This window comes from Vidua chalybeata, chromosome 2, assembly GCF_026979565.1.
Source record: "Vidua chalybeata isolate OUT-0048 chromosome 2, bVidCha1 merged haplotype, whole genome shotgun sequence".
NCBI classification, from domain to species: domain Eukaryota; kingdom Metazoa; phylum Chordata; class Aves; order Passeriformes; family Viduidae; genus Vidua; species Vidua chalybeata.
In genome coordinates, this window is record NC_071531.1 from 107,171,768 (window position 1) to 107,192,775 (window position 21,008).

Sequence of the window (21,008 nt, forward strand, 5' to 3'; positions counted from 1 at the left end):
GCAAAATAATTGCTGCTTTGAAATCCTTACTGCCTTCTTGAAGGCTACCAGGCAGAAGGATAATTTATTTACCTCTGTTTTTTTTTAATTTGATGTAGATTTTAAATGAATGTACTTCACTGGAAGCTTCAGTAGTCAAGTCCTTTAGGCAGTCTTCCAGATTATCATCCCCATTTGCCTTCTTCCTGTAGGATACATAAATGCTAGTGCAGTTTGAATTTCCAGAGACTCCTGTGAGTCCGTGCCAGGGAGCTCAGCACAGCATGCAAGCTACTCTGCCCAGCTGGAGAATTCTGTGTCTATTGCTGTGGGAGCAGATGATTTCTTAGGATATTTTTGGATAGAAATTTGCATGCTACAGAGCATATTGCAGAATGTATTTAGGGTGCAGATTAGCAGGTTTGCTTGAAAGGAGCTTATATGTGCAGCATAAACTGCATTATGAGTTTCTTGCCATTGTTTTAACAACCTAATAGCCATTGAACCCATCCGGTGTTCAGCTGTGGAATGTGCAGGGAAAATGAGCTTCCTGTTCTGCAGAAATGGTTTTGTAGTTGCCTCCTGCACCATAGACTCATAAAAGTGGGTGAAAAGGAGCACACAGGACCAATTCTGCAAGTAAATCACGTTTGGTCAGTGCTGAGCACCACCTACCCAAGATCTTTAGAGGAGCATCTGCATGTTCTGCCGTGTCCTTTGAGGGAACAAGGGTATCTTTATATCAGCAGCTGTTGCAGATTTTTTGAGCTGATATCATCCCCTAGAAATATTCTCTAATCCCAGTATTCAACACAGAGAATTCCTACAATTACTGAAATAATGCTGAGTAATTTGTGTAAGGAAGTGGCAAGCATTTACATTCTTTATCTTTTCATCAAGCCAGAGTGCATGTTTCTGCAGGTCTGCCTATGTGTGAATGTGTGCCAAACTTGGAGTTACATAGCTGAATTAATGTCTTTAATCATATAAGGATATTTTTAGTAGTCTGCTCGTGGCGTGACACATCATTACCACAGAAATGGAGCAAATTGTGAAATCATAGTTACTTTGTATTATATATGACCGTGTAACTGCAGATAGACATACACATATGTATGCACATGTGTGTGCATGTATATGTGAAATGCACCTGTCCTAGCTCTCATAAATATTTCTGGTTAATCCATGTAATTATCCAAAAGTAACTTTTTATTAATTTGGAAAACTGAACAAAATTTAAAAATCCACCTTTCTCAGTAAGTAAAGTTCCCTCTGAGTAGTTTCCCAACAGGACCTTACAGAAGGCCCTGTTCATACAGACTAGCATTAATTGGACATAAGAGATAGCTTTGTAATCTTTTCCTTGATACTGAATGTGACTGGATGTTTATAGAAAACATTAAAAATGTATAATATTTTCTTTTGTCAGTACCCTCCCAGACTCTGAATGATGAAATCACTGTCAATAATCTGCTATTCGGGTGGATCACTCTGCCCTGTTGTAATCAAGCTACTAATTGAAAGCTCTGTGAAACTCAAGCGAGCCCCAAATCAAGCTAGTTTATAGCACCCATAAATGTGACAGCCTTGTGGTATTACTGCATTCTGCTTTCATATTTCTTCTATTGTTTAGTCTTTCAATTTAAGATCTTAGAGGTCTGGGAGGAAAAGATGTGTATGGACAATATGTCTGGAAGTAGATGCAAAAGTATGAGGGACTGAAAATTAGTATTCTTTAGATATTACCTAGGGGTGCAGCTCTTCTCAGTGAGCTGGGGAGTGGATTTGTGTTTGTGCCATGCTGTACAAAATGCTTTCCATACTGGTTGTAGCAACAGAATGCTACTGTTCAGTGAAGTCAATTCTGAATTTTCAGTTTTCTCCACTAGGCAGCAGTCAGTAGAGCTTAAAAATAGAGCAAAGACAAAATGGAAAGTTCTAACAAAGTTATGCCATCTTTCATTGTAGCTTTAACTAAGAAGTAAAGCAAGAATCAAACTCAGGGTTTGATTATTAAACATCATAACCTTATATTGTAATTTACGTTAAAAATCTCTATTGCAAAGTGGATAAAAGCATTATTTTTGCTGAATTTTGTATTAAATGTGAGGTCCATAAAGTCTTTATATCCATAAAACATTTAGTTAATCAAAGTCAAACATGGATAAAAACAGTTTACTCTGATTTACAGACTCCCTTCATCTGGAAACAGCTGCTTAATGTTCTTCTTAAAAACACAGCTTGATTCTTTCGGTATTAACAAGCTATTATTGTGAGTTATATCCCTCTTTCAGTGCATAAATTCACTTAAAGTGAATGCAGAGAAGTTTATAAAATGCAAGCCTAATGTTGTTGTAACATATGTTGCAAGGTTTTTAACAGTGACAGTTTTGATGAAAGACATTTCTGCCTTGCTTTCATAAATAAAGCTTTCTTCTTGCTTGCCTTGCTTTTTAATGTCTAAGAATCTGTGTCCCCTCTGAATGCCTCAATAAACTGTAACAATGTTATAGGAGGAGCATAGTAGAGCATGGTTTGTGTTTTCAGCCTTAAATTCATTTATTCTTAAGAGAAGTCAAACAAATGTTTCTCTAATTCTGGAATATCTTTGAGCAGGCAAATTGACAAGAACATAAGAAATATCCTACTTGTTGAGTCTAAGTTATAACACAGAATTACCAAACAGCCTGCTGTATGGTCTTGTTATTTGTGCAGCACTTTCTTTTCTCCTTATTTGGCAGCTACAGAAGCAGTTTGGTTTGGTTTGGTTTACTTGTAGCAATCAAATTGGTTTTCTTGGTGTTTTTTCCCAGGAAAATTTTGTGCAAGAATCATAATGCCTTGATTTTTTTTAATTTTTTTTTTTTTTGGAGGATAAATAGATGCATGCAACCTCTCCAAGATGAAGCACATAGAAAGCTTTTCTTCAAATAAAAATCCTATTTATAGGATAAAATTGTTAAACTTCCATGGTCCAATCTTGAATTCTGCTTGCCTAGCAACAAATAAAATATAAACCAAAACCAACATTCCACTCCATCTGATGGCCTGAGAGCATCACAACCCCAGGATGCAAAGGGGCTGCTCAGGCTGTAAACACAAGAAACAGCACATGTCTTTGGAGGTTGTTTTCTCTGCATCTGTCTTATGTTTATTTTAATTTGCTGTGCATTTCATGAGCTGTGAGCCAAGTAATGGACTAATTGTAAGCATGTAGGATATCTTCAAAGACTTGTCCTTTTCTGAAAGAATTTGTTTTTCTTTTCTTCTCCTATTTCAGCACATCAGTAGCCAAGATGTGCTTAGTAAGTTTACATGCAGCAAGCCTTATGCCAAAGTTTTCTTTTCATGATTTATTGCAGGGGTGGGGGCCTTGTTTTATGATTTAAGGTGGTATTTGTCATGACATATAGAGCTGGAGAAAGCAAAACAGAAAGAAATATTCTATAACCAGTAATGTGAGACAAATACTCTTTTGTAGACAATTAATCAACAGTGACTTATAAGTTAGTTAGATTGTTAAATTCAGCATCATAACTGTGAATTTTTTGATGAGGGCAGAATTATTCTAGGCAACTGTTTGTTTTCCTTTTACGCAGTGGTTTGTTGTTTGTTTGTTTGTTTAGTTTAGCATGTTTATTGCCGTATTCTTCATTGCCATTGCTAGGTGGACCGCCAGTCCCAGTTTATCCAGGGCTACCGCGTCCTGTATCGCCAGACCTCGGGCCTGCCTGCCCCAGCCGTGTGGCAGAACCTGGAGGTCAAAGTCCCCACCGAGCGCAGCGCCGTCCTCGTCGGCCTGAAAAAGGGGGTCACTTACGAAATCAAGGTTCGCCCTTACTTCAATGAGTTCCAAGGGATGGACAGCGAATCCAAGTCTGCTCGTACCACAGAGGAAGGTTGGTAAAAGGGGCACAAAAGCAACGAGCTTTCATAGCTGGCACTGGAGGTTATTCTGTGTGTGCATGTGTTCATCTCTATTTCTTCCACGTGATTTCTGTTTGTTACACACTGAGTTGACATTAAAATTTGATATAATACTCAGCTTTGTGCTGTAAATATCCCCTGAGAAAGCGCTGTACTGGTCTTAGATTCTTCTAGCTGACACATCCTTCTAAGGTACAGGTGGCTTTTGGTCTTCCAAAAAGTGTGCACTGCAGCCCTTCTTTTGTAACCACTGCTGTTGCAATAAGACTTTGGTCTGCATTTTGAAAATAAAATAAATGCAAGCTCTCACAGATGAGTGTTTGATATTAAGCACATCTTTCTGAATAGGTAATAATGTAGATGAACGGTTGGTCAGGAAATGAGGAGTAGTGAAAGACATATATTTAACTAGTCTGGAGAATCTCCAGTCTCAAGGGCACACCGCTTCACAGTTTCTGTTAGCAGTGTTCATGAAATTGCCTTGTTCAGTACTGCAGAGGATTCCCCTCAGCACCTTTGAATCCTCTCAGAAACAGTAATGATTCAGACAGAGGGAACAGTTTATACTTCTGAAATGCTCAAGCTTTTATATCTATAGCATATAGCCTTGTATATAGTTGTGCTAAAGCACGTGCACTCCAGGGCTGCTGGGTTTTTTTTTGAAAAGTAAAGACACTGGGGTTAGATGTAAGTAATTTTAATAATTTGCTCTTAGAAACCCACCTTTCTACCTATGTAATACAGGCTTTGCCTGGAGAATCTCTCCTGTAAAAGCAGGATGGTCCTAACAGTGAGGGTTCATCTTCTCTCTATGTCACTGATTTTTTGGATATTTTTTATTTTTTAAAAGCGAGAGAAAGACATACTGGTGAAGTTTTAAGATGTTCATATGGTTTCAATGGGTTTTGAGTGCACTTTTCCTTCCTATTGAAAGTGCATCTTAATCATTTACAGTAGTCTCCTGAGGTTTAATTTAGTGCTGATTGCCAAGTACTCTTTAATTCTAGAACAGACTTGCTTATTACTCACTTTTCTCTTTGATTTGTTATGGTTATTAGCCAACATGTAAGTAAAACTGAAGATAACTTGGTTGCACTTTGCACTTTATGGATGAGGAAATTCAGTGTCCTGCAACATGTAGAAGAGTGTGCAGGAAGGCAGTTTTCAAGTCTGATTTGGAATTTGCGATTTTATGGTCCCCAGTTCTTTGTTCAAACTAGAAAGCCTATATCAGTTGGTGAAGAATATGTTTGCAGCACTCTGAACAAAGGGGTTTTTTAATAAAAAAGAGAAATTTAAAAATATTTCTACAGGTGAATTTTCTTTTCTGGGGTTAAAATGTGGGATTTTGTCCTCTCATTAGCAGATTTTCCTCCTGTCCAATTTCAATTGACTTTTAGTGTTTATTTAGTTCATCTAACTGTTTCTTGCTAAAGGTAAATTAAGAACTACTGGAAAAGAGAGAAGGTTTTATACCTCCTGTCTATTTCTATAAAATACTTGAGGAATGACATTCTCTTTTATAAACCTTAGCTCCCAGCAGAGCCTGTCAGGTAATTTCCTACTATAAAGGACACTTTGTTCGTGTGGAATAGCTTTCCACATAGTGAAGATTTAAGAAAAAATATTCCTGCCTGCACATATGTATAACTTACAGCCTAGGATCTGCTTTGTACATTAATATAACCTTCAAGGAGTCTGTTTACAAGTATCTCCTCTCAAAAAACGTCAGCATAGGACCTGTAATATTATCACCATAAAAATGTCAGCTCCTGTAAAAAAATTCTTTCTCTTCCTTGGGTCATAAAATTAGATACTTCCATGAGAAAATTAAGGCATTCAGTAGATGCAATTTTACCCATATTTCCTTTATTTCCTCATATTATCTTTGTAATTATATTGGTGTTCATGTATTTCAAAAATAGTATCAACTAAATGCTTAATGACAGTGGTTTCCTCCCCTTCCACTGAAGAAAGATGGCAGTCTATTTAAAGGTGCTGTGTTGTCTGTGATTCCATTTCAAAAATGAGATTTTTTTAGACCTGACTTTTAAAAAATGTCAGCTGTACTATTTTTAGAAAATAATTTGGAAAAGTGATACAAGTGTTGAAAGTTTTTTTGAAACATCAAAGCAAATATCCCTGGTAAGGGCAAAGTATGACCGAAAGGTAGTGGCAACTTTCTGCTGGATTGGATTTTACATGCAGTGTTACTTGTGAGGCCTACCTCTAAAAATCAATTTTGCTGCAGTTAGACTTTTCCTCTAGATCAGACATTTGTTACAGTTCAGTATCCATCCATCTCCTGCCTCTTTGGCCTTGTGAAGGTAACAAATGGAATTCTGTTTGGCTGTGTCTGGAAAAGATGAGCAGCGATTTGGGTTCTTTCATATCTGTAAGAAGAAGCTCAGCACTGGAATAATTGACCTGTCAAGAAGCAGGCAAGGTGTTCTCCACAAGCCAGCAGCAAGGGAAATGAGAAAACGGTTTTAAAAATGTTATTTTTCAATGTGATCTGTTTAATAACTGCAGTGTCAGATGAGTGGCTTAATTTATATCACAGTGCCAGCTTACAGAGTGATATTATCAGAGGGAGGAAGATGAACTGGTACATGCAAACATGTGTACATGCATACTATGGGAGCTAAATCAAAGATTTTATTTTTTAATTTTCACTATTTCTTTCATTTTCTTTCTTTAGAGACAGATTTTTTTTTTTTTCTCAGTTGCATCCACTGTTAAATCTCTTTTGGAATAACATTATGGAGTAGTACCTGTCCTGCACTTTGTCACCACAAAAATATGACAGGAGTGGAGGTGTCCTTAGCTTTTATCAGCTGCTCTCTGTCAGTATCTCCTCACCTTAATGCAGCTCTCAAAACGATATTTCCACAGCTGCATTCATTAGCTGTAATTTTAATTTTGCTTCAGATTTATCCTGTGTCCTCAAAAAACCTCAAAAACACCAACACACTCAGATAGAATATTAACTAGAATGTTCATGCAGTTTAAATAAAAAGACAAATGAATACAGTACAGGTCTTTTTTTTAATTTTAGGGTATGCTATTCATTTTACATTTATTTTGCACTCACACTACCCTCTCCCCCCAGGTATGTGTATATGGGACGTTATATTTCTGAATGCTCTTTTTGTTTCAGTAAGGAAAGTAAATATATTTGAGTGAGTTGTTCCATTGTACGTAAAACCAAAAATATGTTATGCAGTGTTAAGCTTTGCCATTTTTGTGATTATTATTTTCATGTAAAATATTCTAATTAATATCACACACATGCATTTATTCACGGTTTTATTGTTATTGAATAACTTGAAGACTTTTAAAATGCTGATTTTTATTGTGTGGCAAATTATTTCATGTGCCATAAAATACACAGTACAGCTATTTATTTCACCAATTTTATGCTTTGCACGATTGCAAGGAGTATCCCAAGGCCACCTTTCCATGCTTCACTCGAGCTGGCTAAGAGTCAAAATGTCCACAATGCAGCTCCATTTCTCCCCTCCAGTTCACTGTTTCTCTGCACCAGGCAAGGTCACAAGGACTCTACCAAGCATTATTAGCTTTGCAGCTGAACCAGCATCTGAAAATGTAGTTGTCAAAATGTGAAGCCTCCCAGGACTGTAATATGTGTTTCATTTTTCATCTAAAATATTTTTATTTCTGCTGTAATCTTGTATGGTTCCTTGTCCTCACCTCTGTTACCCTAGTTTGAAGTTGTGTGATTCTTGCAGCAGAGCACTCCAATTTTTCAGGGTTATCAGAGTAAAGATTTGAGCTCAGCTCCATGAGCCTGTGCCAGGTCAAGTGCTGAGGAGCTTCCAACATGGGAACACAGCCAGCCTCAAAGAAGCTGTGGAGAACAATAGAAAAATCTGAATTGACTCAGGAGGCTTGAACACTTCTGATATCTGTAGCTGTGCTTATTTGTGTTAAACCTGCCAGAATTTAATACAAAGATACCAGGGGCTCTTGACTTTTCTGAGAAGCATGGTCCAAGGATGGGCATGGATATCTGTTAAAGACAGGGCTAGAGTTCTGTTGCCATGAAGTTTAGCAGTGAAGAAGTCACTCTGACCAGGGGCTGGAGTCAGGGAACTTTGACACATGATGTGAGATGCCCCAAACCACGTTGTTATCTGGGTTTGAAGTTGGAGCAGGAGAGTGATAAATATTTTCGTTTCTGGTATGATGTCTAGTATAAGTTTTCAAAAGCAACTTTCATGTTTCAGATGAAGTGTTTTAAGATCAGACTAAAAGCAATGAAAAATATGTGGAAGAAAAATTCCGTAAGTATTCATAAAACACAAAGACACCTCCCTAGAACAGAAGGTGTCCAAGCAACAGCCTCCTGTGAACTGGAAAATTGTCCTGGAGAGGTGTCACTCCATGCTTGCTTTATTAGTTCACACTTTTCTGGCCTCTTTCTATTAGTTTTGTTGAAGACTGGGTAGATGGACTGGGAGAGATGGAATAAATAAATTCTAGGACCAGTTCCAAGCATCTGCTATCCATCAGCTTTTCCCCCCAGGGACTATATCTTAATATAATACAGTCAACCTTGGTGGCCTAGCTTGCCACTGTGGTGGAGTTTCAACCCTTGCCTGGGAGCAAGGGAAGGACGAGGGGGGCTGCAAAAAGTTTTAGGTGGCTGAGCAGGGCCATATTGACAGTCTTCTGCCCTGGCAGCCACAGCCAAGCTAGGAAAGCCCAGTATGGGTATAGGAGATGCTCACAGAGGAGACCTTTCCATAGCAGAGCTCCTGCACCACTTCCCTGAGCCAACAGAAGCACCCTGCTGCTGGTGTAGCTGCAAGAGGAGCTTTGCCAGCATACCTCTGGGTCACTAATAACTATGATTTTTAATTTTTTTTCATGCTTCTAGACAACAAGCAGGGCTGGCAAGCAGTTGTTTTGTAGAATTGGCCTTGATGTGCAGTGACCAGCCAAACAGCTGTGAACGGTTGAACTGAACATGACTCTGAAGGGAAAGCAATTTGCCTAGGGGCAGAAAAGGACAGAAGTATATATGTGACCTAACTTAGCACCTGCTCTGTTCACTGGTTTTTGATGTAAAGCCATGAACATTTTAAGCCTTTTCCAGTTCGGACATGCAAGTTCTATGTTTAAACCTGGTATTGTCTTCCTGGAGAGCAAACAAAAAAGGGTCATTAAGTGTTGGCTGCTCACATCAGTATTAGACCATGTAAAAATAGAGGTACCAAAACAGTTTTCAGATCAGGTGAAGCAACCTCACATGTGATATATCCATAGTTATTCATGCATATTATGGAAAGCAAAGGCAAATATGAGAACAGTTCCAATGCAAATTTAAGAAATGCCAAATAAAAATAAATGAGGAGTGATTTGTATTGATTCTCCATTGCCACAAATTCCACATTGTCATTCAGCCCTATGCTTCTCTTCAGAAGGGCATTTTTAAACATTGTCAGTGCCTGACAAGAGTACATGCCTTGGAATGTGAGTTTTCTGTACTGTCTTCTTGTTCTTGCACTGCTTCAGCAAAATCCATGCCCTAACAAATAGATTAATGCCTTGCTTCTGTTTTCTCCCTCTCCTTGGTGTAGCTCCAAGTGCTCCTCCTCAGTCTGTCACTGTCCTGACAGTTGGAAATCACAACAGCACAAGCATCAGCATCTCCTGGGATCCTCCCCCTCCTGATCACCAAAATGGAGTCATCCAGGAGTACAAGGTACACACAATGTCTGATGGGAGGGTTGTGTGTTTAGGGAAACAGCCTGCTTGAATTACAGAACAATAGCACTGTTTATGGATTTAGATTCTGACAGCATTTACAGCTGCCCATATCATTATATAAAGAGGACTGACTGCTTATGGATTTTATTTTTATTATTATTATTATTATTATTATTACTATTACTATTATTACTATACTACTGTTGTATTAAGAAGCAAAACCACCCTGAGATTGATATGAAAGAGAGCTGTCATTTCTAGCCAGTTTACAGTTCTTATCTTTCTAACTTTTCCCTGCTGTGGAACAAGAAGAGGAGATATTTTTTTGTAAGGGGCTTCTGCACTCCAAAAACAGGCAGTGAAGTCCCTGCCTTGGAGTACCTTCAATCTGTCAGCAAAGCTGGCAGGAAAGTTGCTTCTTATTTCCTCTGCAAAAATGCTAATCCTAACACTTCAAGGTCAAAGTCAAGGACTGTGGTTCTGGGAGGATTCAAGACTTCTTCCAAGTACTATCTCTGTCAAGCTACAGAACTTGAAGTGCCAGGTTGTTAGCTCGGAAAAACAGGTTGAACACAACTAGTATATCCAAAGTTTGCTACATGAGAGTTTCTTGCATTGGTTGTATTTTCTTCCTTTTTTTTTTTTGCTATGATGGCTCAAAATAACCACTCCTTATACATTAAATGTTGTTGTAGTCTGTAATTTCATACTAAGATCGCTTTTGCACAAGGATATTTTCACAACATTAAAAAAAATGCACTCTGTTATTCAGGTGGAGAAAATGATTGGGCGAGGTTCAGCCTTGTCACAGCATGGAGCACAGTTTGGTAAATTAACCTTGCTGTGGCTGGCTTATATACACCAAGTGTGAAATGTTTAATTGAGATGAATCAGAACAGCTTTCCTGACAGTCCCACAAAGGGTGGAAGTGGTGACTGCAGGTTATTTCAAATAAAAATATTTTTTTCCCCTGCTGTATCTTGAGGGAACACAGCATGAAGAAGGAAGAAAGTGCTTGGCTTCTAAATCAGATAATGGTTCAACCTCTTCCAGCTTTTCACTTGGTCAGAGGGATGCAGTAAATGTTCACAATGCTTATGTTTAGCATAACACTTCTTTTGTTTTGCTTCAGTCAATATCAAGATTTATTAATCCCAGGATTTTATTGATCCAATTTTCATATCAATTAATAATTATCCTTTGGCTTAATTAATCTTGATCCTGACTCCAGTATAAATCAATATAAACCATCCAGGGCTTATAGGCAAACGAGTAAAGCACACTCCTAAACCACAAAGCATGTAGATATGAAACAAAGTGGGCTGATGGCTAATAAAAGCCATGTTCCAGGTGAATGCTCAGGCCTCTGGGCTGTGTATAAAACCAGCTGGAGTCACTACCTATTACAGCCCTCCAGTGTTAGATTAGGTGGTTGCCTGAGTAGTGAACTGGCTACAGTGAATGGTGCAGAGAGTTTAGTATTTACTTGAGAGTCTAATAATGGTGCAGACTGTGTGATATTTTACAGTATAAAATAATTGCTGAAGTTCCATAGTGCATTTTCTAACAAATTGAAAGTAGATCTGTTTATTCCACTTCAAATATCAGAATGCCTGTTAATTTATTAATTAATTAAATGCTTTTAATTAGGGGCATCTCATAGCTATTGTAACCTAAGACAAGGACTCACAAGGAGTGAAGGAATGAATGCAACAGTTACTCACCTTAATGCATTCTGGCTGACAAATAGGCCTAGGAAAACAAAATAATTTTTCTCCTCTTCAAATCATTCTCAGCATTTCACACAAAAAAAATATATGGTGTGGTAAAATACTGAGCAGGGTCAAAGTAAGTATAAAGATACTATTGCTGTTGCTTAGATGCATTAGTTTGTCACTGATAGTGGTTCCACCAATAGTGTTTTCTTCTGCTGTTGTTTTTATGTAAGTGTACCTGTTTATGCATTGATTTTCTTGTGTGGTAGTAGATGCTTTCTTTAGTAATACAGAAACAGTATTTGTAGATAGCATTAACTGAAGAAACATGCCTAGAAGTTAGTTTCGAAACCTCTTTGGAGAATTCTATAAAAAATGCAAGAGGGAGACATAACACTCTGAACTCATAGACTGTTTTCATCACAAAATGCTAGTTGTGATTATAGGGTGGATTTTCTGTTTAATTAGATAATATTTGAGTGAGAAACTGATGTCTGGATTCCTAAACAATCTAACTAATCACAAAGGCAGCAGTAAATATGAGTCTGTGCTTATTCCATTTCAGAAATTTCAAGTATCCCCCTTGTGCAATGAGAAAAAAAAATTGAAAAGTGTTTATTCTCTAGTGCTTTAAGAAGTGTTTCAACCTGTGCCCATATCCTTTTGCTATTCAGCAGGAAATTTAGAAGGAAACAATGTGGGGTTTTTTTACACAAAAGGTTTGATAAACAAGATTTTGATTAATGTATAACACCTCTTTGCCACTTGGATGATCTAGTCTGTGCTTCTCAGAAGTGAAAGCACAGAATTTGCACTCCATGGAGAGCCAGAGTCCAGAGAGGTATTTGCAAGCAGTCTTTGCAGCTGGCTTGGTCCTGTGCTAATCTGGGATACCTTGCTGAGCTAAATCGTCCCAATTTCAGCTCTTTCTGGAGAAGAAGTAAGATTGTCAAGAAGTCCCAAATGAAGTGATTGCCATGAAATACCTTGATATGTCGTAACTATGCGCGATTGTGTGAGTGTGAAGAGTTTAATCTATTTTAACACATCAACTTTTGTCCCAGATCTGGTGCCTAGGTAATGAGACTCGATTTCATATCAACAAAACAGTAGATGCAGCCATTCGGTCTGTAGTAATAGGTGGCCTATATCCAGGTATCCAGTACCGCGTGGAAGTTGCTGCAAGCACAAGTGCAGGTGTGGGAGTAAAAAGTGACCCACAACCCATAATAATTGGTAAGTTATTGTCTGTTCTGTTGTTTTGTTTTGCCTGTTTTTTTTGCGTGTTTTTTTGTTTGTTTGTTTGTTTGTTTGTTTGTTTTTTCTCTCAGACATGCTTTCATACATCACTTCTGGAAGTGTAAAAATCTGTGAAGGAAAGGATGAGGTTTGGCTAGAGCTGGTTAGTTAGCTTTTATGTCCCCCTGCCTGATGATGTTTTCTTCTCTTAACTGCAGAGTTCTTGCAAACAGCAAAGAGAAGTATGTTCCCAAGACATATGAGAAAATGCAGATTGCCCAGTGAAACTGATTTAATGTTTTGTTTTTTTTTTTTTAAATGAATTTACCACTTCTGCAGGTTGGCAGATGTGTGGAGCCCGAGCTCCCTTTTCCTTCTGTTAAAATGGCTGGAAAATTGCCTTCCTCATTCCACTGGTGCCTAAGGCACTATTTACCATTGTTTTCTGAATGTCAAAGTCAGTGTTTTTCAGGTATCCCAAGAAGACAAGCCTCCTCTGTCAAAGCAAAAGTTTAGACCAATTAGAGAGCAAAGGTAGCATTATCATCCCAGCCTTTGAAATAGTTGAATCTTGGTAGTGGACTACATGTAGAACTAATTTCCTGACCTGAGGGAAACACAGATTTTATTTCTTCTTCTTTTTATACTCAGGAAATTTTTCCTGAGTATAAAATATAAAGATGGGAACAATATGGAAGACTAGAAGTGATTTATGTTTAGCAAACCTGAAATGAGCTGTGCAAAGCAGAACCTATTTTGAGTGCACAATAGAGGAATTTTGTTGCCTTTATGTGTATGATCTAACTTAGTTATTACTTAATTGTTTGTTTGTTTGTTTGGGGGACTTTTGTTAATAAATATTTTCTTTCTAGAAAATGTTGTCAATACACTGTCCCAAACATGGACTAGTCTATTATATGTAGACCTTTAGAAAAGGCTGTCCCACAAGCTTTGCTTAAATGTTTACTGATATTTAGGTTCCCCATTCATCAAAAGAGAAGCTAGGATACTTCAGCTTTGAAGTATCACTGGAGACAGAGATACATGAGTGAAAGTGAATCACTTGGTTTAAAAAAAGCAGCCACAGAAACACCAAAGAAAAGAGGCAAAAAAGATATCTAGAAGTGAAAACAAAAAATTGATTTTTGAAAATGCAAGAGACCCAGGACTTTTTTATTATTATTATTTCACTAAGGGGTCCATCTAACTAGGCATGAAATGCACTGCACTTATTCCAGCAAAGCACAATAAGTGTATTGCATTTTAAGTACACTGGTAGTCTTGTGTCACCTAATGTGTTGTGAGTTATACTTGCACCAAAGGTGCAATGATTCCCAGAGTTCTTAGTGATATTTATTTGTTCCTTAAACGATCCCAGAATATCTGCTTCAACAAGTTTGTTTGGTGACATCTTTGCACATTTGAGAGCCATTTGCATGAAAAGTTACAGGGAGTAGTTTCTGTTTGGGTTATGTTTCTGTTATAATTTCTGTTTCTCTTTTGGGAGCCTGAAGCTGGATGTGTTTATTACATATATGATCTGTATCTCCCTTTTCTTTGGGCCCAATTTTGCTATTGATTGTGAATTGCTAGCAGCTATTTCTCAGACTATAAATTTGCTTGATAAATTTAAGTGTGTTTAAGTGCTTAAGTGATACCATTTCTGAAAAACTTGAGTTGGCACCATTCAATGTTTGAATGGGAATCAAAATCATAAAATATGAAAAATATTTTTAAAGGAAATTTAAAAAAAACTGATTACATGGATTTAAAGTGAGCTAATGAATAAACCTCAAAACATCATAATGAATGGGAAAGCTTAATACAGTTCTGTATGGTCTGGTGCTTATCTGTACCATTTAACAACTTGCAAACAGAATTAACAGCTCCAGAAATGCTTAATTATGGAGAGAACAGGTCAGTGGTGCAGGAGAGTTAAGCTGTGTTTCTTAGCAGTAAAAACTTCTAATAGTAATGAAATACAGAGTACAGTGTATAAAAAGAGGTGTTATTTTTAAATATAGAATTCATTCTTCTAAAAATGTTTTGGGGCTTTTTTTTTTTTCTGGTTTTCATGGTGGATAATCAACTACTGGCCTCCCAGAGTTGTAGATAACAGACCCGTGACAATCCAGAAAGCAAAAAAAGGAGAGTAGGAAGCAGTAGGAAGTATATTATTGCTTTAGTTAGAAATTGTCTCACTGTTACAGGAATCTTGTGCCCATACCTGAAGCAGGATGTTGAAAAATTTTACAGAACACTCCAATAGAATCAATAATGAAATTTTATGATCAAAAATATTTTTATGCTAAAAAACATTCACTTGGAAAACCAGAAGTAAAATTGGAGATAAGGGCAATGCTGGTTAATGCTGTAGCTATTATTTCTCTTCATCAGTTGGCCTGGTCCCTCTTACATTCCATCATTGGCATAATAATATGAGGAACAGCTGCAAACTTTCACAGTAATAGGTACAATCGAATCTGATGTGTCTAATTAATTTTTGGTCCGACAAATTAGTTTTGTTCTTCATTACTCTCCAATGGGAGGAAGACATTATATTTCATTATGTTTTTGTCTTCAGGAACAATGGAGCGTTACAGGTCGCACACTTCCCTTGTCTGTGTTCTAATTAGTTGAACTGACAGCATTGTTACAGAACCACCTGCAGTATATGAAATAGTACACTGGTACCTATTTATTACTTCTGTTTGAATATTATATAAAAAAGTACAAGAATAATTCTGTTTGTTTCCCCAACCCCCTACAATTATATTAATTTTATCAAAAGTCAGTGGATAACATTCATCTGTCTCCATTTATTCTTCGATCATCAAATTCATAAAGCATATGTTATTTTGACATTTAAATGAATTATTACTTTTGCAGTTGTAATTGCTAGGCACAGAAGGGTAAGAGCAAACAGCCAGACTGCAAACTTTAGAAGGTAATTTGGAGACAGATTGTATCTTCCCCTAGAAGAGAGGCAGAGCATACAGTCCACTGGAACCTTTTCCCATGCACTTTGCAGTTTGCTCTCACGTCCTCCCTTTTCAAAAGACTGTTTTCTGGTCTTAGAGAAAACAGAATCCTCGGATGTTTTTGGAGGATTTAGTGAAAAGAACTCATCTTTGTATCCAGGAGCATCCACTCCCAAAGCTCATGTCTCCAAAGCACTTCCCCGCCTGCTCTTCTCCTTGGTAGCATGACTGTGTCTGAAGCAGTGCCAAGACTACCTGTTTCCTCACTGTCCCACTGCTTTGGCCTCTCCTCCAAAGGGCACAGAAATTAACTGCAAGGTAATGGTAATTAGAGCAACTCCAACTCCCATGCTGATTTCTACTAGAAGATCGATTTTGTGTCTGGAAGAGCATGCCATGGAGAGCCCCTTTCTATTAGTTTACTGTCAGCCCTTCCTCTTTCAGCACTGGGGTGCTCCTATGGATTGGTTCCATGGGCAGAAAAAAACATGGAAAATCAGATAAAGCAGATACTGCTGCCTGCTTTCTTTGCTTGCCACAGCTGCTCACTCAGTTTCATTCTCACATACTGAATCAGGCCTGGCAGCCATTGGGCCTTTGGCAGTGGCAAGACAAAAGATTCAAGTCTGGCAAAGGACACCTGCAGCTCCCAGAGCCTGATGCTGGTAAAGCTTCCCAGCATGACCAGTATAGACTGGTGCATGACACCAGTGCTGGTGCACTTTTTGTACATCTGGCAGCACCTTTCTGTGGGACCTATTCTGCTTGCTGGGAGCCTGTTTTGTTCCTTGCCCAGAATGATTGAAAGCAAGCTAGGCTCTAGCAAAGCTTCCACAGTCTGATTGCCAAAGCAGACAGTCCTCAGTACTAAATTCTAACATGGTGCTGAAAGAGAGGAAGCCTAATAAACTCACTGGGGTCATCAGCAGTGCAATAGCAATGGCATGGAGGGCACTGCATTTCTCCCTGATTAACCCAGCCCAGCTCTGAGCACCATTGAGGGCCTGAAGCTGCATCTTGGCAGGGGCAGTGCTGGGCAGAGGCAGTCCCAGAGGGACCTTCTCAAAGGATCCCCTTTTATAGAACATGGCTGTGTGAGCTCCGGGTCACCTGCAAAGAGGTGTCCGTGGAAATGGGACTGGAAGTGTCAGGCTTCTTGTGTCTGCTTCAGCCAGAGACCCCGAGTGCTGGCTTTAGGCTGAAGCCAGCAAGCTGCTCTGTTGGAAGGAGTAAATCTGAGCATTGCTCAATTACAGAAAAGGAATGTGTACATTTTCACAGCATGGCGTAATGATACAATACTCTTAATAATTTCCTCCGAGTGACCATTTTGGTGTTTTACTGCAATGTTCAACTACCTTTATGTGTCTGATAGACTCTCATCATTGAGAATCATATTGTTTGCTTCTTCTTTGTCTCAATAGAGTAGCTACTCCTGCAGCTCTTCAGCGTGCATACAGGCATCTGGTAATACTGCATAAACATTTCAAGGATTGAGCTATATAAATACTTTTACTGGAAATGATGGATAATCTTCCACAAATTTCAAAACTGCAGATGTGGGCAATTTATATAAAACATACATAGAATAAAATTCAGGAGTTTTTTTTTTTTTTAGAAAAATATGTTCTGCATTTCCTAATTTTAAAACTATTTTTGACAATTTGAAAGTGCTGGCCCTAGAACTATATGCTTTAGCATTTCCTGTATTTCCATTCAGATTTTTATGAGCATTTGTTTTCAAGCCAAATGCCAAGCTTTTTCTTTTAGAAAAGTTCCCTTTTAGAGAAAGAGGGGCAAAAATCCAACAGGAGCATCTACTGCAATTTGCAGTTTTCTGCTGTAATATACAATTTAAGATCCTATATAGTAATTTTTTAATGTATGTCACTTTAATTGGTATTCCAAGTAAAAATTATTCATTGCAGGTTGATGTTAAGAATTTGTATGCATATTCTAGGTGAAAAAATAGCATCTGTTGCTGTGATTGTTCAGTGCTTACAGTTAACTGTGCGATTTTCTGCTTTGTGTCAAAGATGGTACACTTAGAATTTGTATGAACTGCTTTCCCCTGGAAATAATTGCTGGAAAATGCATATTTTCCCCAGTGGAAAGTGCATTTGTTATTAATTTCAAATTTGGAAGCCAGCATTCAGAGAAAAAAAATGAGTTGAGCAAGAATTTGTGGCCTTCTTCTAATATTTTGTATCTGGATTACTTATTTGGAAAAAGCTATTTATTGATTGCTTGATTTTTTTTTTATTCGTTTCCTGTGATCCGTTTTCTCATTATTGCATTCTGTCCACAATTAAGGAAAAACAAACTAACAAATATGTATATTGTTAAAAAAAAAGCTCTGCATTGGCATCTGTTAGATTACTTGGGAGTGTGCTATGGGTCTGTCTTTCCAAATATATATCTGCAAAATGTCTATGGATTTGCTCTAGAAACACTGAGATTGTGGTGTGCATTGCTACTTCTTGAATTTCTTCTGCTGTGGGTAATCCTTTTGAGATCCATTACTATTCTTTAGAAACCTTTGATTTGTTGTACTGGTTCCACTGTGTCTTGCAGAATCCAGAATAACCACATTCTGTTCAATTTCTCTTGTGCAGGAGGTCGTAACGAGGTTGTCATCACCGAAAATAACAACAGCATAACTGAACAAATCACTGATGTGGTGAAGCAGCCTGCCTTTATAGCTGGCATTGGTGGTGCATGTTGGGTCATTCTCATGGGTTTCAGCATCTGGCTGTACTGGCGAAGAAAGAAGAGGAAGGGGCTCAGCAATTATGCTGGTAAGAGCAGTGACTTTATTGCCATCTCAGCAGGTGCTATCATAAAAAGGACAGGGGCTACTAAACCTATCTAAAAACCGCATTGAACTTACAGCAAAAGTGTCCTGGGTGACTTCTGTATGCTTGTTTTAAATGTATGCTGTGAAATTGCTGGTGTATGAGAAGCTTTAAGTGCATTGCTCGGTACTACATTTCATCATTATCATAAGGCAATATTTTTACATCTCCAGCACATCTAGCATTAAAAAAGTACAAAGAGGATTAGCTGTTCCTCTTGCCCCTTGCTCAGAAGACACTTTGTTGGCAGTGCAGCATCATTTGTGTGTTCAAATATGAATTAGACTAGACCCTTACAAGGAAAGTTCAAGAGTTTTTGTCTTCTCCTTCTTCTTTCCTGTGTATTTCCATGTCTCTGAAGCCGTGTGCATGGCAAATAAATGAAGGTACTTAATCAGTGACTTCATATCTGTAGCTGGAAGAGTGATGCATTAGACAGAGAAGTGTTGTCAAAATTTACCTAAGGCGGAAGCCATAAACAGTTTTGTCTTGGAGGCAGAACATCGTGGAATGTTCTCTTTCATTAAATGTTTGTTCCAGTTATAAATTAGTTTTTGAAAACTACATTTGGAAAATTAAATACTCTTGCAAATGAAAATATATTCATCTTTCCCCTGCCTTTGTTTTGTGTATTATTCTGTTTTCAGGATTCTTATGAATTTTTGGGAAGTCAGGTGAACTGTCATAAAATGGGTTACTCTGAAGCCTAATTTAACACATAAAAACTCCAGTTCTTCAAATATTGCAGTAGGTTCTCTTGTAGTTCTTATTAACACTTAAAAAGAGAAAATATTTGCCCAGTTAAGGGCAGAGGACAGAGCATATTTAATGTTGACATTATATGACACTAAAATTACACAAGTGCCCTTCTATTTACAAGTTATCAAATGCAGAACCAAGGACTCAGGCTGCCTAAATGGCTGAGCAATAGCTTGCCAAAACCGCACAATCAGTCACAGCCAAACTGTTCCCAGCTCAGTTCAGCCATAGTTAGACTCCTCAGTGTTCTGACTGGGCTCACTAAACCAGCAGGAAACTATTCCATGTTGGTTTTCAGTCCTTCCTGCTGCATTCGTTTTCTACTGACTTAGTGAAAGGACAAGAAGACATCAGATGAGCAGTGGGAAGAGAGGAAGGAGAGACCAGTGGCTTTTGGACCTTCTTGGTTTTTGTGGAACCTCACTTTGTGTCACCACGTGATCTCTGTCATTCATGACTTGTTCTTTGTCCCAAGGTGCTTTTTTCTTTCCTTTAATAGCAGTAACTTCTACTCTCTGAGAGATGGGGTGGTTTTAACTGAGAAATTAATATATAGCTCACACACTTACACATGTGCTGACATGAAATATCATTCTAGATCCCAAGATTTTTTCATACTAGACACAGCTGTGCTGTTACTTCTCTTAAGAAGTAGTCCTACCTAAAGCTTTGGACGCAAGCTGAAACTAGATTTTTCTTAAAAAGGAGGATTATTAGTCCTGTATGTGAGTTGGCATATTGGGGTGAGGGAGAATTGAGAACAGTCTGTTATAACTTGAAGAGTGTAGCTGTAAATAGTTATAAACAGCATGTCTCGTGCAACTCATTCCTTCTCACGGCGTTTGCTGCATCTAAGTGTGATGTGAACATCGGTTGCAATTGTGAAATTGTGTGTGCGTTCAGTAAGGAAAGTGGATAACAGATCATGCTTCAGAGTTCATCCTAATGTTTACAGCTTGGAGTACAGCATGTCCTCACAGAGAGTCTTCAAATGTGACTGTCAAAATTCACTGCTCATCTTTCCAACCATCATTTCTCATTGGCTGCTGGCTGGTTGGTGCTTTAAGCTCAGCTGTTATGTCCTGCTTATGATATTCAACCCCACCTGAGTGATTTCCAGAGGAAACTCATGCCCTGCAATTAGTGCTTTTTGTCAGAGTGTGTAACTCACAATGTGTTTGCTTTCTTGTTTTGCAGTTCAGTCCTTCACCTTCACCCCTGCAGGTACTGTCCATTAGTCTGTCTCTTACCTCACCAACACACCATTTCAAGCATTAGCTATCAAAGTGTTTATGAACATGTGAGATATGAAGAATTAAAACCAAGTACAAGGAGAAATACTCTGGCTGCCTATCTGTGATAAAAATGTAGCATCCATTCTCCTCTGGATTCCAGGGAAAAATAAAATCTACCCCCACTAATGTCCCTGTCACTATAAATCTGCATACTTAAGTCACCTAACGATCTGAAATGCAGTTTTGAAAGTAATTTTCAGGACCAGATGCTTGAACTAACTTAAACAAGCATTATTCATATATAACTGAATTTTGGTTTTAAAGCTCAAACAGTTTAGCAGATGCAAGTGGAGAAATGAAACTTCAGCTCTCATTAAGTATATGTTTGCCTTACCGTAAGGTGTTCAGACCTTCAAGCAATCTAGTCACTAACTGATGCATTCATTGACTTTACAGGGTTTTAAAATTGAAATATTTGGGTTTTTTTCTTACTACCCAGCTCTGCTGGTATCCTGTTTTTCTTATCTTTAAAAAGATAGAATACAGTAAATTATTATACAGTAGACATAAGCATGATTAAAG

The 21,008-nt window shown here is 38.0% G+C and overlaps 1 protein-coding gene across 1 annotated transcript in view; it reads left to right on the forward strand.

Annotated features, from left to right (window-relative positions):
* ROBO2 (roundabout guidance receptor 2) overlaps window positions 1-21,008 on the forward strand; it is a 436,228-nt gene that overhangs the window by 358,781 nt on the left and 56,439 nt on the right. Inside the window, exons 15-18 of the mRNA XM_053933903.1 lie at window positions 3,647-3,878; window positions 9,513-9,637; window positions 12,422-12,593; window positions 18,193-18,375. Of these exons, the coding sequence (XP_053789878.1) occupies window positions 3,647-3,878; window positions 9,513-9,637; window positions 12,422-12,593; window positions 18,193-18,375 (712 nt within the window). The remainder of the gene's footprint in view (window positions 1-3,646; window positions 3,879-9,512; window positions 9,638-12,421; window positions 12,594-18,192; window positions 18,376-21,008) is intronic.